We start from the raw sequence: 12,460 nt of genomic DNA on the forward strand, positions 1-12,460 counted from the left end.
AAAACTGCTGGAATATGCCTCTACTATGGGTGAACCGAGTGACAGCCTGACAGGTAAGCGTTCATGTAAGTTCATTTATAGTTTTTTTCCGCCGACATTAATCAATCAACCAAACTAGCAGTTCTAAAAAAGTTACCAAGGAAAGGATTACCGAGGACTGAGGACACAGTTTTGGATAACCTGTTTACATGATAATCGGTTATTCTACTGAAACATCTGCTCACCACACTAGCTGAACCACTTGTACTAAAATTAGAAGTAACAACCCATGGTCCACATTTTGTCTGCACCAACTTGCAAGAGCTAATATATCATGGAAGTCTCATTTAAGTATGCAAGTTGCAAAATGAAGCATGCACCTATGCAAGTTGCAAACTAGAAATACGAAGTGTAACACTTTCATGCTGATAAAATTGTACTAAAACTAGCAAATACTACCGTCCACATTTTGGCAGCACAAAGTTAATAAGGATAATGACTAAATATGTATCATCGAAGCCAAATTAGGGATGCAAGTTGGAAACTTTAAGTATCAATATCTTCCATGTTCCGATTAAATTCAGACCATGACCTATCAGAACTTATCAGGACAATGGGTGGAGGAAGCAAAAGCAAGTTGGGGCTTCTAGTTTTGTTGCTCCTCACTGCATATGGAAAAGTGTACGCAGTAGCTAATGTTCAAAGCTAAAAACAACTATATGCAAGGCATTGCGCCACCAGAAACTGTCCCATCACTGTGGGAGGATATTTTGCTAGGATTCCTAGAACTTTGATTTTGATTTGGAAAGGCACTTCAAAGTCTTTTTTGTTTGGAACATTGCCTGCCATTGGTTGGCTAGAACTCATCAATATAATTTATTTGAGGTTCCATCATCCTTTGTGGCACAAGCACAATAGAACATATCTGCATTTATTCATGTCCTTCATTCAATGACCCCAAGAAAAAAGTGCTGTAAACTTGACCAAAGGTCATAAAGCATGAAGTTTCCATGCCACAACATTCTTGTTCCTCAGTGATTTTCCTTTCTGAGGGAAAGGCAAATGCTAAATACCAAGTCATGTTAGACAAAGGTGCCATGCGGTATTCAAGAATGCATTGATCCATCCAACTAGAAAATATCAAAATATTGAATTGTGAGAGAAGTTGTAAATAAGTACTTAAGATCAGAAACATACCTCAAGCAAGCATTTGATACCCACATACACAAGATACGTGTGGACGCTTGGTTTAATTTGAAAGAAGTCGTAGAACTGGAGCACCAATTGTAGTAGTAATAGTTCCTCATCAAACTGTTAAAAATGATATTACATAGTACACAATCTAGGTTCCTTGATCTTATTTATTGTAAGAATATCAGCGCAGAAATGCTTCATAATGTTGTCTTGAATAAATAAAGTCACAAATTTATCACTTAATACATGACAATGGTTATATATGCACTAAGATTATGTGTTTCAATTCATTCACAAGCTAGCTGCAGCACAAGAAATAAACCTCATGTGATACCATCAGACAAGGAACCTCCATTCATCAAATATTGTATGGATCACCGTCATATTGACAAGGTTTAACTGGGGCACGTGCTTAAATAACAATAACAGCCTACCAAAGACGGATAATGTACAAACATTTCCATATCACCAAATATGTGGATGAGAAAAAGGGAAATATATGGTTGCTCACTTCAAATCTGTTCATAAAACAGAGAAGAAGACATCAATATGTGCACTTCTTTCTATCAAAAACCAATTAACCAGTCAGTTTTTCCTTTATGAAGTAGTGAAGGTCTCTTCAAAAGCACCCATACTAAAAACAAAACTGAAATAAGTTTGCTCAAGAGAATATCAGTTATTGATTGTATTACATCGAGCTACACATACAGGATGATACTCAATGTAGTGTGGTTGTGCCTAACTGAAACTCCCTAGCCATACATGAGTACATGGGAAATCTGTATCTCCCCACTTCCTAATTATTTACTACACGAACACAGCCTGAGGCATTGCACAGCAACACAACAGTCCTATCACTTATATACAAACACTCTTATTTCGGGCATGGCTGCCTCATTTGGTGGTATGGAGCTTGGAAAGTAGGTAGAGGCAAACTGAAGAAAGGAAAATCGTTCCAGCAAAGCATAAGAGGTCAGCACAGGATGTAATGGTGACCCTATTGCTCTTCTCGAAGATGCCAACCAGTAGAACCAGGACAATGACATGACCCAGCTTTGTCTTAAGATCATTTAGCGACTTGATTTCAACCCACTTGGGCCGATCCTGCAGACAGAAACAGAGATGTCAAGAAACTGCGATTGACTGCAATTCTTTGCTGCCTCAGGAGTATCACTGATAGGGATGTGCAAGTGAACCAACCGGAAGGCTGAACAGGCCGAAGAGGTTGGACCCGTAAGAGGAGTCTATGGTACTGATGAAGAGCTCGTACAAGCCTATCCCCAAGACAAACGTGACCGTTCCAATGAGAAACATTTCTGGATGTGAAACAGGCAATGCACAACAGAAAGCCATTAGGCCCATTGTTAGAACAGATTTGAGCATGCGGCAATGATATCGTAGTAGAATTGTACATTGTGGCATTAAGTTAAGGGTTACAGTGGTTAGCCACATAACAGTGCTTATTTGAGGTATGGAACAAGCATCAGGTGAGTGGATTTGGTTACCAATGGCTTCCAGCAGCATGAGGATGAGCTTCCCTCCGCCGTGCAGGTAGTAGTCGACGAAGGCATTCATCACATGAACGCTTCCCTGCAGAATCCGAAGCTTCAGTTCACAAATTAAGGGGAGATAAAGCCCGTATGCTCGAATCAATCAATGAAGCGAGAGAACACCTTGAGGAAACAAGGGATGGAGCCAAGGAGCAAGCCACCGATGCCGAGGAAGGTCATGAAGCGGCAGGCGAAGATGACCTTCTCGATCCGCGCCTCCAGCTCCGACCCGTACCCCGTGCCGGGCTGCTCCACCGGGCGGAGCAGCGCCCCGCGGCGGCGGTGCTCCGAGGGCACCGCTCCCGCCGCCGCCGACGACGCCGCCGCCGAGTGGGAGCACTTGGGCGACACCCGTGCTGCCCTCCCGCCCCCGCGCGGCCTCGGCCTCGGTCTCCACGCCCAGCCGGCGCACCCCGCTGCCGCCGCCGCCGCCGGGCCGCAACCGTAATCTAGAGGCCTGGGCTTCATTGCCGTGTCTGGAACGGACTCGAACCGCCTTCTCCCAACTCCGCTCGCGGCCGGGGCGGTTAAGTAGGCGGCGCCCGCCCGGCGCCGGAGAGCGCGACAAGTGGGGCGCCACGTTCGGTGCACCGCGCGGGCGGTCGCGGACACCGACGGCGACGGGTCCCGTCGTCGTTCGTCGTTCGTCGCGTTGCGGGGCTGGCACGCAGCGAGTCCACGTCGGCGGAGGCGGGGATCCCCCCGCTCATCTCATCAGCCCCCGGCCAGTGGTGAGTGGTGGTTGGCGACGGGGAAAATTCCATCCTCGGATGGCTGGTCGATGCATGATTGAGGCTGATCTGGGCTCCCGCCGGCCAGCAGATATTTAACTTTTTACCATTTTTATATTTAAAACACAGAGATCGTACGATAAGATAATAATACTGTTAAATTAAATACCAACGTTAAAGTGATATTTAATTCAAAAAACAAAGTTTATGAATTTAACATAGTCACGGAGTGCGCGGCGTCACAGGCTCACAAACTCTAGAGCTTCTGGAGATTCGGTCAAATCCAACCTAGAGCCTTGGAACTATGCATCCTTTGCTGGACGGGCTTCGCTTCGGATACGCTGGTAGCAATATCAACGATCTCCAGTCGATGGACCAAGTCGTATGGATCCCCATACAATGGCTCAGATATGTAGATTTTGTTCTCCTTGTACTTAGATACACTTGTTTCACTGAAGCTTTCATTGAAATATTTAGACACGAACAATGTCTGATCACCGATGTCCCTCATCTTGGACCACTCCGGCGTACGGTCGTGGAGGTTGTCCTTGTAGATCACGTTGTTGTAGGTGAAGCTCTTTGTCTCGTGGAACGTGCTCACCATGGCACCCACAATGTGCAGCTCACCGTTTGATTCTAGGTAGCTGCGGTGGCAGAGCCCCGCAGGTGGCGACAACGAAGGCAGCAGCGTCGCGGTTGGAGTAGCGCTGGCGGCGTTGCTGCTGTAGACGAAGATTTCTCCAGTGCAGTCGATCGTCAAGAACTTGTCTTGGCAGTGGACGATAGACCCCACGGAGAACTCCAGTTTGGTGTCGAGCAGCGTCCATGCGCTGTCGACTCTAACCTGGCAGAACGCGACCTTCGTGGAGCACCCAAGCATGGCCATGGCCACGCACTCACGGCCGGCGACGTCAGGCAGCGCCGAGAGCACGATCTCATGAAAGAACACATCCCTCATGTCTTCTAGCTTGATGGCTCTTTCTGTGGCATCCGTGTCCCCATAGCCGTTGGTGGGATGGAGGACCCACCGACCGTGGATCCTAGACACGCGTTCCGATGAGGATGCCGCCGCGACGTGTTCGCCTGCTGGTGGAAGCTCAACGCGGGAGGCACGGGCACCGGTGAATGGATTCAGCAGCATCATGGATGCCGGCTCGTCCATGAGCGCCAGCCACCCACACGAGGAGCCGCACGCCACCTTGCTGCGCACGTCGGGCAGCGTATTGGACAAGACCTTCTCCGAGACACAGTAGAAGCCGACGCGGTCCAAGTCGGGGTCGAACAGGAGCAGCAGGAGCAGCCCGAAGGTCGCGAACAGGACGGCGGCGCGCCATAGGGAGCAAGTGGATTGGAAGGACGCCACGTTGTGGCCTGACGCGAGACGTTGTCCGATGGACTTGAGGAGATCCTCTGGCAGGCCAGATCCTCCAGTCAGAGAGAGGTAGGGACCTTCTCTTGGGATTAGGAGGCTGAGCCATGGAAGATAGATGCCATCAACTATGATTCATGCAAGAAATAGCAAACGCGGGCGATGAAACACGTGAGCGTGAAACCAAATGAAAGGAAAAAAAAGATGTTCCTTTTGCAAATGCAAAGTGGGGAAGTAATTAAATATAGGTAGACTTGTCAAGGTTCTCAAAAATGCAAAGATGTTCCTTTTGTCTTAATTCTCTTTCCTTCTGTGTTAATTCTCTTTCCTTTTGCTCGTTGCCATGTATGCTGGTGCATGCAAACTTGCAATGTGTATATGGATAGCACAATAATTTTCTACTTCCTATTTTATCATGATTCCTCTATCACATGACATGCAATATTCAATCAAGGAGAATGACACGATCAATCAGTAATTAAGATGTCGTGGGATCGCAGGCGTGGGTAGATGGATGAACCAAAATAAATGTCGCACAAAAAAATATCCACACTTTATTCTTTTTAGTTGTAGGAGATAACTGATGTCACCTGTTTAGGTAGTACTCTTAAAATTGTTCATATATATTTACCATCGAGAGAGAGCATTTGATACATTCTTGCCATTTTCACTGACATGGCATGCCAACTCGACCTAACAGCATAGACCAGCCACGGGAAATGATATTTTTGCTCCTCATCTATTTCTTGTATCTCTATCCATTCATCGCTTGAGCTCCGGCCATGGCCGACGATGGGGTCCATGGCGATGGCTGACAGGACATAGGGAAAGTTGGGAGCGAGGTAGTCGGGGCCATGGCCTGCAGGTCCACAGCCACGCCCGACGCCGGCGATGAACATGGCGGCACTTGGAGCACGCGCTGGAGCATGACCTCCTCGGCGCCGGCGACGAACATGGTAGCCCCATGCCTCCTCATGCTCGTGCTCCTCTGCTTCCTCGCTGGTGGAGGACGCGCATCCCTGGCCACAGACGAGCTATGTCGCGTCTCTTCGTGCGCGGTCACTGCCGGTACCGGCGAGCTAGCTTCCCTATCAACAACGAACATGGTGGCACCTCGTCGAACCTAGGAGCTCGCAGGCCAGAAGGGGAGGAGCCGGACTTCACGCAACCGACCATGGGGGAGGCACGCCGGGGATGGGGATGCATGCGCGGTAGAGCCCGCGCCCATAGTAGAGCCCACGCGTGGCAGATCTCATGCCTGTGTTCACCATCGGAGCAGCGCTGTTAGCTAGGGTGGTGCGTAGACCTTGCGCTCGTTGGGCTGCTGCTCGCGTCTCGGAGGGAGGAGGAGGTGGAGCTGAGAGGCGCGTAGGCCGGGATGCATCTTTACCAAGCGATGAGGATGAGATAGACGAAGAAGAAATAGATGAGGGGTAACAAAGTCATTTCGCATCCCACAGACACGCTGGCTTCCCTACGTGTCCTGCCTCGTATGCAAAAATAGCTTAAAGTTATAAATTCTTCTCTCTCAATGGTAAATATATATGAGCAATTTTAAGAGTACTATCTCAAAAGGTGACATCCGTTATATCTATCTCTACAACTAAAATATTCATAACTATTCCATCCACAGGTGCGACACGAAAGCCGCTCGCTCGCATGCATCCCTAGGTGCGATCCTGTGGCTTCCTCGCTCCTCCCCTCCCCCGCACCCGAGGTCAATTACGCACCCGTGTGATCCCTGTCCACCCTCACGCGACTCTACCTCTCCCCCGCATGCGTGATTCCTCTCCCACAACGTGCGCCAGGACGTGAGGTCGCCAAGGCTCCAACCGTCGGTCATCCGCAGTAGCAGGAGGCGCATTCGGTGCCGTAGTCGTCCAAGGCCTCGGTCTTCGAGGAGATCGCATCTGGCCGGGCCTCGGCCTTGTAGCGTCCACGTGCATAAGACAATGTTGAGGGCGCGCTGATGCGTGCGCAGGAGGGGAGCCTCCTGGCAGCGGTGGCGCAGCATCACTGATGCTAGAGCTAGTACTAATCGTGAATTTATGCCTCAATTCAGGATTTAGGGTTCCAAATTGGGGAAAAAAGTTTTGATGAACAAATTAAGGTTTTGGGAGTCCTGCTCGCTGCCCTGGCCTAGGCCTTACGGCGGGGACCCTTGTCAGGTCGTGTGGAGCCGCGCTCGCTGACCCATCCTATGCCACGCATTGGCGTCATCACTAGATCTCTGTACTCCTCGTCGCCACCTGTAGGTTCTTCCTTCTCCTTTCCCTAAGCTAGCCGATGATAATCTATACCCTACGACCTTCTGGGAAGTGTTGAATCTTGTATTCCTACAGGTGCTTAAAGCTATGGTTAAAGTGGGCGTCCTTTTTCCTACTGGAGAAGTTTGAAAAGAAGAAGCAGAAACTTGCTGCAATTGGTATTGTTGTGTGACCTACCAATTTGAAAAGAAGAAGTTCATGGTTTATTCTATTAATTTTATTATGTTGACTCGAATTAAATTTTGTAGGAGAGGATCTTTTGGTGATTGCTGATGACCAACCATTTGTGGTCAGAGCATTCTCAAGTTTCATTGTCTAATAGCTTACATGTTTATTATAAGGAAATTGTTACTATGCTGTCAGTTTACTCATCCTTTCTCCCCTTTTATGTAGTTCGAGATTGTATTGTTCAAGGCCTTGATCCTAGGTTTGAAATTTCTACAGAGATTGCTAAGCCGTGAGTACTTCCTGCATTACTAGCATCTCAATACTTATTGGCCCTCTAATTATTTTGACACTGATTTGGAAAAAGGGTTGGTTTTTACCCATCATTTAATTGTTGGAGGTGTTTCTACTGTCTCTCTGCTTGCAAATATATGCTTTTGTGCTCAAATGTTATTTCTGAATGTTCTATTGCTAAGTTGATTTTTTACTATTAGGATGGGAGCATTAACTGGACCTGATTAATACAATTATGTTGTTACCAAGCGCAGTTGGCGTCACTTCCAACAATCATTCTATAGGACGAAGGAAGTTGTTAGTTTCATGTGATACAACTGATGCTAAAAATTTGGCACCTTAGGTGGCCCCTAGCATCCCCTGATCTGCAGGTAGAGTTCTTGGCTAAATTTGGACTAAATAAGTAATGTGAGCACTCCTTTTCCCCCCTCTGTCCTATGGCATTGTGTTGTAGTTTGTGCTTGTGCTAACAGAAACCGAAAATTTTGCGTCTTTAGGTTACTACAGTTGAGGCGGCTGGTGTGGCGGTGCGATGGGCATCTCGGTGAAGTGGCTTAGGTCATTAGTTGGGTTGAGGAAGGTGGAGCGACAGAGCAACATCATAAGGAGGATGTAGATGTTGGGTTGGACCTAGACGAATGGTACGCATAGGGTTTCTTCCAATCATTATGAAGTTCTTGCATATCTTGTTCTTAAATTTGTGGTTGGTGCATTCATTTTGCTTATTGCCTAGACCTATGTGGATTATGCAAGAATCATTTTTCTTATGATCGTTCTGTCGGTGTGGGGGTACGACCCCGGATACCCATGGCGGACCACATGGGCTACGCCCCCAGGGGCGGCCTAGCCCACAAGATGAAGCCTTGCGGGGCACAACTCTGCTCGGCGCCTCATGCAAGATACTAGGAAGATATCTTGAAGATGCTACGAGATCTGTTAGGATACGTATGATCCCATGATTCCTATAATCTGTTATTACTTTCTAGTTATCTCTCAGATCTAACCGACATGTAACCCTGCCCCCAGACTATATAAGGTGGACAGGGACCCTCTCTAAACTCACGCAATATCATATGATAGCCAATACAATCCAACAGAATACAGGAGTAGGGTATTACGTCATACTAACGGCCTGAACCTATCTAACTCGTGTGTCTCTGTTGCCTTCTTGTTCTTGATTACATGCCTCTCTACCAATCAATCTACCTTTGTGGGATACCCCTCGGAGGACTGCCGATGATATTCTATCAACAGTTGGCGCACCAGGTAGGGGAGTGTGTGATGTTTCCTTGTCGAACAAGATGGCTTTTTCCATAGGCTCTTCGTCCTTCCCGCAGCCCAGCCAGATCTTCACAATCGGATCAATCTCGTGGATAGTCAACGCTGACAGAGTCGGAGAGCTACTCGAGCCGATGCAGATCAATTCTGCGCCGATCACTCCCGCACCTACGACTGCGGATCTGATCTCGGAACGACCTCCGAGGTTGCCTTCATCGACAACTCGCCACCCACTTCCTCACTACTAGAAGAGGCAGATCAACAATGATGATCTAATCGCATCAATCGATCAGGTTGGTCTAAAGCTCACAGATTACCTCTCCATCACTGAATCGACTCTGGACACTCTCGTTCAGTGCCGACCACCCTCCGATCCAGATCTATCAGATGCTGCTTGGGACACTCCAGGGGTTATGGCCCTACCCTTTGGGTTTGCCAACATCGCCGCCACCTATCAAGATGCCCTAAGGGGCAAATTCGCCAACCATGTTGGAGATATCCATCCTCTCGCCGACCAGCCTCCACCGACTGTCAACATGCTGCACGTCGGCTGACGCCCTAAAACGTCCCTCCAAACCATCTTGGAGGAAAATTTGGACTCCGACTCCCAGGGCTCTACGGAGACTCTCGCTGAGACTGCTGTCGAGCAAATTCCTCTCCCTGCTTTCTGGGGTGGCGCGATCTTCAACGTCAGCATCGACAACCCCCCTCGGAACGGTGAAACCGAGGAGGAACACATCACTCGTGAGAACTAGAATGTCAACCGCGCGCAGCACCGAGCAAATGAAATTGCCCTTGCGAGGGCTGAATAGCGGCTTGACTCGCAAGGAAGACCACTCCAACACAACCTCGACGACGAGTTTGTCCGTGTTGACGGCCACGATGTCTACAAGACCCCAAGCACCAACCTAGCCATGGCCGCCAATGAGCTCGCTCGGCTCCCACAGACACCGGAGGTCGCTAAGGTCACCGCAATACTTAAAGCGGCACACTGTTAGGTCAATGAGACCCGCCAGGAACAGAGACCTTCATACTCCACAACCTTGATTCACCGATCAGCCGCGACAAGAATCGATTGCCGCCAAAGTCGCTTCACCGACCAGCACCGCGATGATAGGTAGCCCCTCTAGGGTGGAGCTAGGGGTGACCTCATCGAACATCACTGCCAACACGACCAAGAGGTCGATTAAGACGTCTGAGTGCACCTCAACAATCTTCGAGATACACGACGACGTATCGACGAACACCACTTCAGTCACCATGAAGAAGAAATACGCCACTGCTAGGAGTACGAGCAAGAGTACAAAAACCCAGACTCAGCTCTCGAGCCGATCAACGCCAGCAATGCTGCAGACGATGGTGCCGACAACCCCGAAGGGCCCCCAGCATTCACGAGGTCACTCCAAACACTTTAGTGGCCCCGTGGTTTTAAAATCACTAGGGTTGAGCCCTACGAGGGAAGGATGAATCCAACACAGGGGCTACAGGCTTACGCCACTGCTGTCCACGCCATTGGAGGAGACACTAGTGTCATGGCGAACTATGTTCCCGTCATGCTCGCGCCAACCATCATGAACTGGTTCACAAGCCTTGCTCGAGACTCCATCGGATCCTAGGAAGAGCTTAAAAAAGTCATCACCGACAATTATATGGCTATGTGTACTCGGCCGGGCACCAAGCATGATCTCAAGCGCATCAATCAGAAGCCGTCTGAGCTCCTCCGTAGCTACATCTAATGCTTTTTTTAGATGAGGAATTCTATTCCCAATATCATAGAAGCTGAGGTCATCACCGCCTTCATCTGAGGACTCCATCACTGCGAGCTTCGCTCCAAGTTCAACCACAAGCCGCCCATAGGGATTGGCGAGATGATCACGACCGCCAACCAGTACGCCGACGCCGAGGAAGCCGAGGTGCACTTCCAAGAGGATGCAAGCACTCATCGCCCAACACGTCTCTATGACGACCACCCCAACAATCGATGCCACAACGACCGCCACTACGATGACCGCAGTTACCATCGTGACGACGGCCGTGATCAGCCAGAAGGACCCAAGTCTGGTCAAAATCGCTGCCGCCGACTAGACCACATCGTCGCTGCCGTCAATGAACCTCACGCCAAGCGCAACTATGATGAGTAGTACAAGAAGATCCTCATCAGCCCATGCCCTCTCCATAAGAATGCCAGACACAAGTTGAAGGACTGCCTCGGCTTAGCTAAGGAGTTCCAAGACAAAAAGTTGGATGACGACACCAATGATGGAGCCGAAAGCCGCCGACCAGCTGGGGGCAATAACAATGTCTTCTAGGACCATGATAAGGTGGTCACCACCATCTTCGGGGGCCTCACCTCCACCAAGAGCAGAAGAGAACGGAAGCTCACCACCCAGCGGGTGCTCACCGTCACTACGGAAGACGTTGCCGCCAACCCTTGCTGTCGCCCATGGTCCAAGGTCCCCATTACCTTCAGCAGGGCTGACTAGTGGGCGGATATACCCTACATAGGGCATTTCCCCCTCATCCTCGATGCAACCATCCAGAAGGTGCTTTTCAGAAAAGTGCTCGTCGATGGTGGGAGTGCTCTGAATCTCCTCTTCACCGGAGCCCTAAAGGAGTTAGGCCTCGGGATAACAGATCTCACACCCTCAACCTCCTCCTTTTGGGGTGTGGTATCTGGCAGGGCATCCAAATTGCTTGGAGAAATCACCCTACCAGTATAGTTCGGCACGGCAAGCAACTACCGCATTGAGCGCATCAACTTCTACGTCGCTGACTTCAACACCGCCTACCACACCATACTTGGTCGGTCAGCTTTGGCCAAGTTCATGGCTATACCACACTACGCTTATCTGGTGCTAAAGATGCCTTCACCTACAGGAGTCCTGGCCCTACGTGCCAACCTCTCCATTGCCTATGCCTGCGAGACAGAGAGTCTCGCCCTCGCCAAAGCCATCGACCTCTCCATCCCGATGGCCAGTGTGGTCACCGATGCCAAGATGGTGCCCGTCGATGACCTAGAGATCCCATCACTAGAGCCTCCTCATGCCTCCACCAAGTCCAAGGAAACTAAGGAGGTCGGCCTCGGCCTAGATGAGCCCTCCAAGATCATGAAGATTGGGGCTCACCTTAACCCCAAATAGGAAAACACGCTCATCTCCTTCCTATGTGCCAACGCCGATGTGTTCGCTTGGAAACCTATAGACATGCCGAGGGTACCACGGGAGAAGATCGAGCATTCCTTGAATGTCTCGCCGACCGCCAAACTGATCAAGCAGAAACTCTGTCGTTTCACGCCAGACAAGAAGGAGGCTATTAGGGTAGAAATAAAATGGCTCCTAGCTGCCGGATTCATAAAAGAAGTGTATCATCCTGAGTGGTTATCAAACCCTATTCTCGTTCAAAAAAGGAGTAAAGAATAGAGAATGTGTGTTGATTACACTAATCTTAACAAACACTGTCCTAAATACCCCTTTGGTCTGCCTCGGATAGATGAGGTTGTAGACTCCACCGCCGGCTGTGAATTGCTCTCCTTCCTCAATTGTTACTCCGGCTATCCCCAGATCTCCCTCAAGGAAGAAGACCAAATCAAGACATTGTTCATCGCGCCTTTCAGTATGTACTGTTACACCACCA

General features: G+C 49.3%; 2 protein-coding genes across 2 annotated transcripts; both read right to left on the reverse strand.

Annotated features, from left to right (window-relative positions):
• Positions 1-1,808: 1,808 nt before the first annotated feature.
• LOC136521066 (uncharacterized) lies at positions 1,809-3,486 on the reverse strand. The gene is made up of 4 exons (XM_066514786.1): positions 2,847-3,486; positions 2,679-2,763; positions 2,374-2,489; positions 1,809-2,277 (listed from the first exon to the last, which is right to left on the reverse strand). Exons 1-4 carry the CDS (start codon positions 3,189-3,191, stop codon positions 2,068-2,070), a joined length of 756 nt encoding a protein of 251 aa, XP_066370883.1. The 5' UTR covers positions 3,192-3,486; the 3' UTR covers positions 1,809-2,067.
• A 245-nt stretch (positions 3,487-3,731) lies between these two features.
• On the reverse strand, positions 3,732-5,799 carry LOC136524641 (uncharacterized). The gene is made up of 3 exons (XM_066517927.1): positions 5,640-5,799; positions 4,243-4,951; positions 3,732-4,176 (listed from the first exon to the last, which is right to left on the reverse strand). The coding sequence occupies exons 1-3, from the start codon at positions 5,797-5,799 to the stop codon at positions 3,732-3,734; spliced, it is 1,314 nt and encodes a 437-aa protein (XP_066374024.1).
• Positions 5,800-12,460: the final 6,661 nt, after the last annotated feature.

This window comes from Miscanthus floridulus, chromosome 18 (genome assembly GCF_019320115.1).
Source record: "Miscanthus floridulus cultivar M001 chromosome 18, ASM1932011v1, whole genome shotgun sequence".
Classification (NCBI taxonomy): Eukaryota; Viridiplantae; Streptophyta; class Magnoliopsida; order Poales; family Poaceae; genus Miscanthus; species Miscanthus floridulus.

Excerpts from the sequence above, each read along its gene's own strand:
- LOC136521066 (XM_066514786.1), bottom strand. The coding sequence starts at position 3,191 with ATGAAGCCCAGGCCTCTAGATTACGGTTGCGGCCCGGCGGCGGCGGCG. Across the intron at positions 2,764-2,846 it reads CCATCCCTTGTTTCCTCAAG|GGAAGCGTTCATGTGATGAA; the intron begins GTGTTCTCTCGC and ends CGGATTCTGCAG. Across the intron at positions 2,278-2,373 it reads TCGGCCTGTTCAGCCTTCCG|GATCGGCCCAAGTGGGTTGA; the intron begins GTTGGTTCACTT and ends TTCTGTCTGCAG.
- LOC136524641 (XM_066517927.1), bottom strand. The coding sequence starts at position 5,799 with ATGAGGAGGCATGGGGCTACCATGTTCGTCGCCGGCGCCGAGGAGGTC. Across the intron at positions 4,952-5,639 it reads CCCAACTTTCCCTATGTCCT|TTGATGGCATCTATCTTCCA; the intron begins GTCAGCCATCGC and ends CATGAATCATAG. Across the intron at positions 4,177-4,242 it reads AAACTGGAGTTCTCCGTGGG|CAGCAACGCCGCCAGCGCTA; the intron begins GTCTATCGTCCA and ends CTTCGTCTACAG.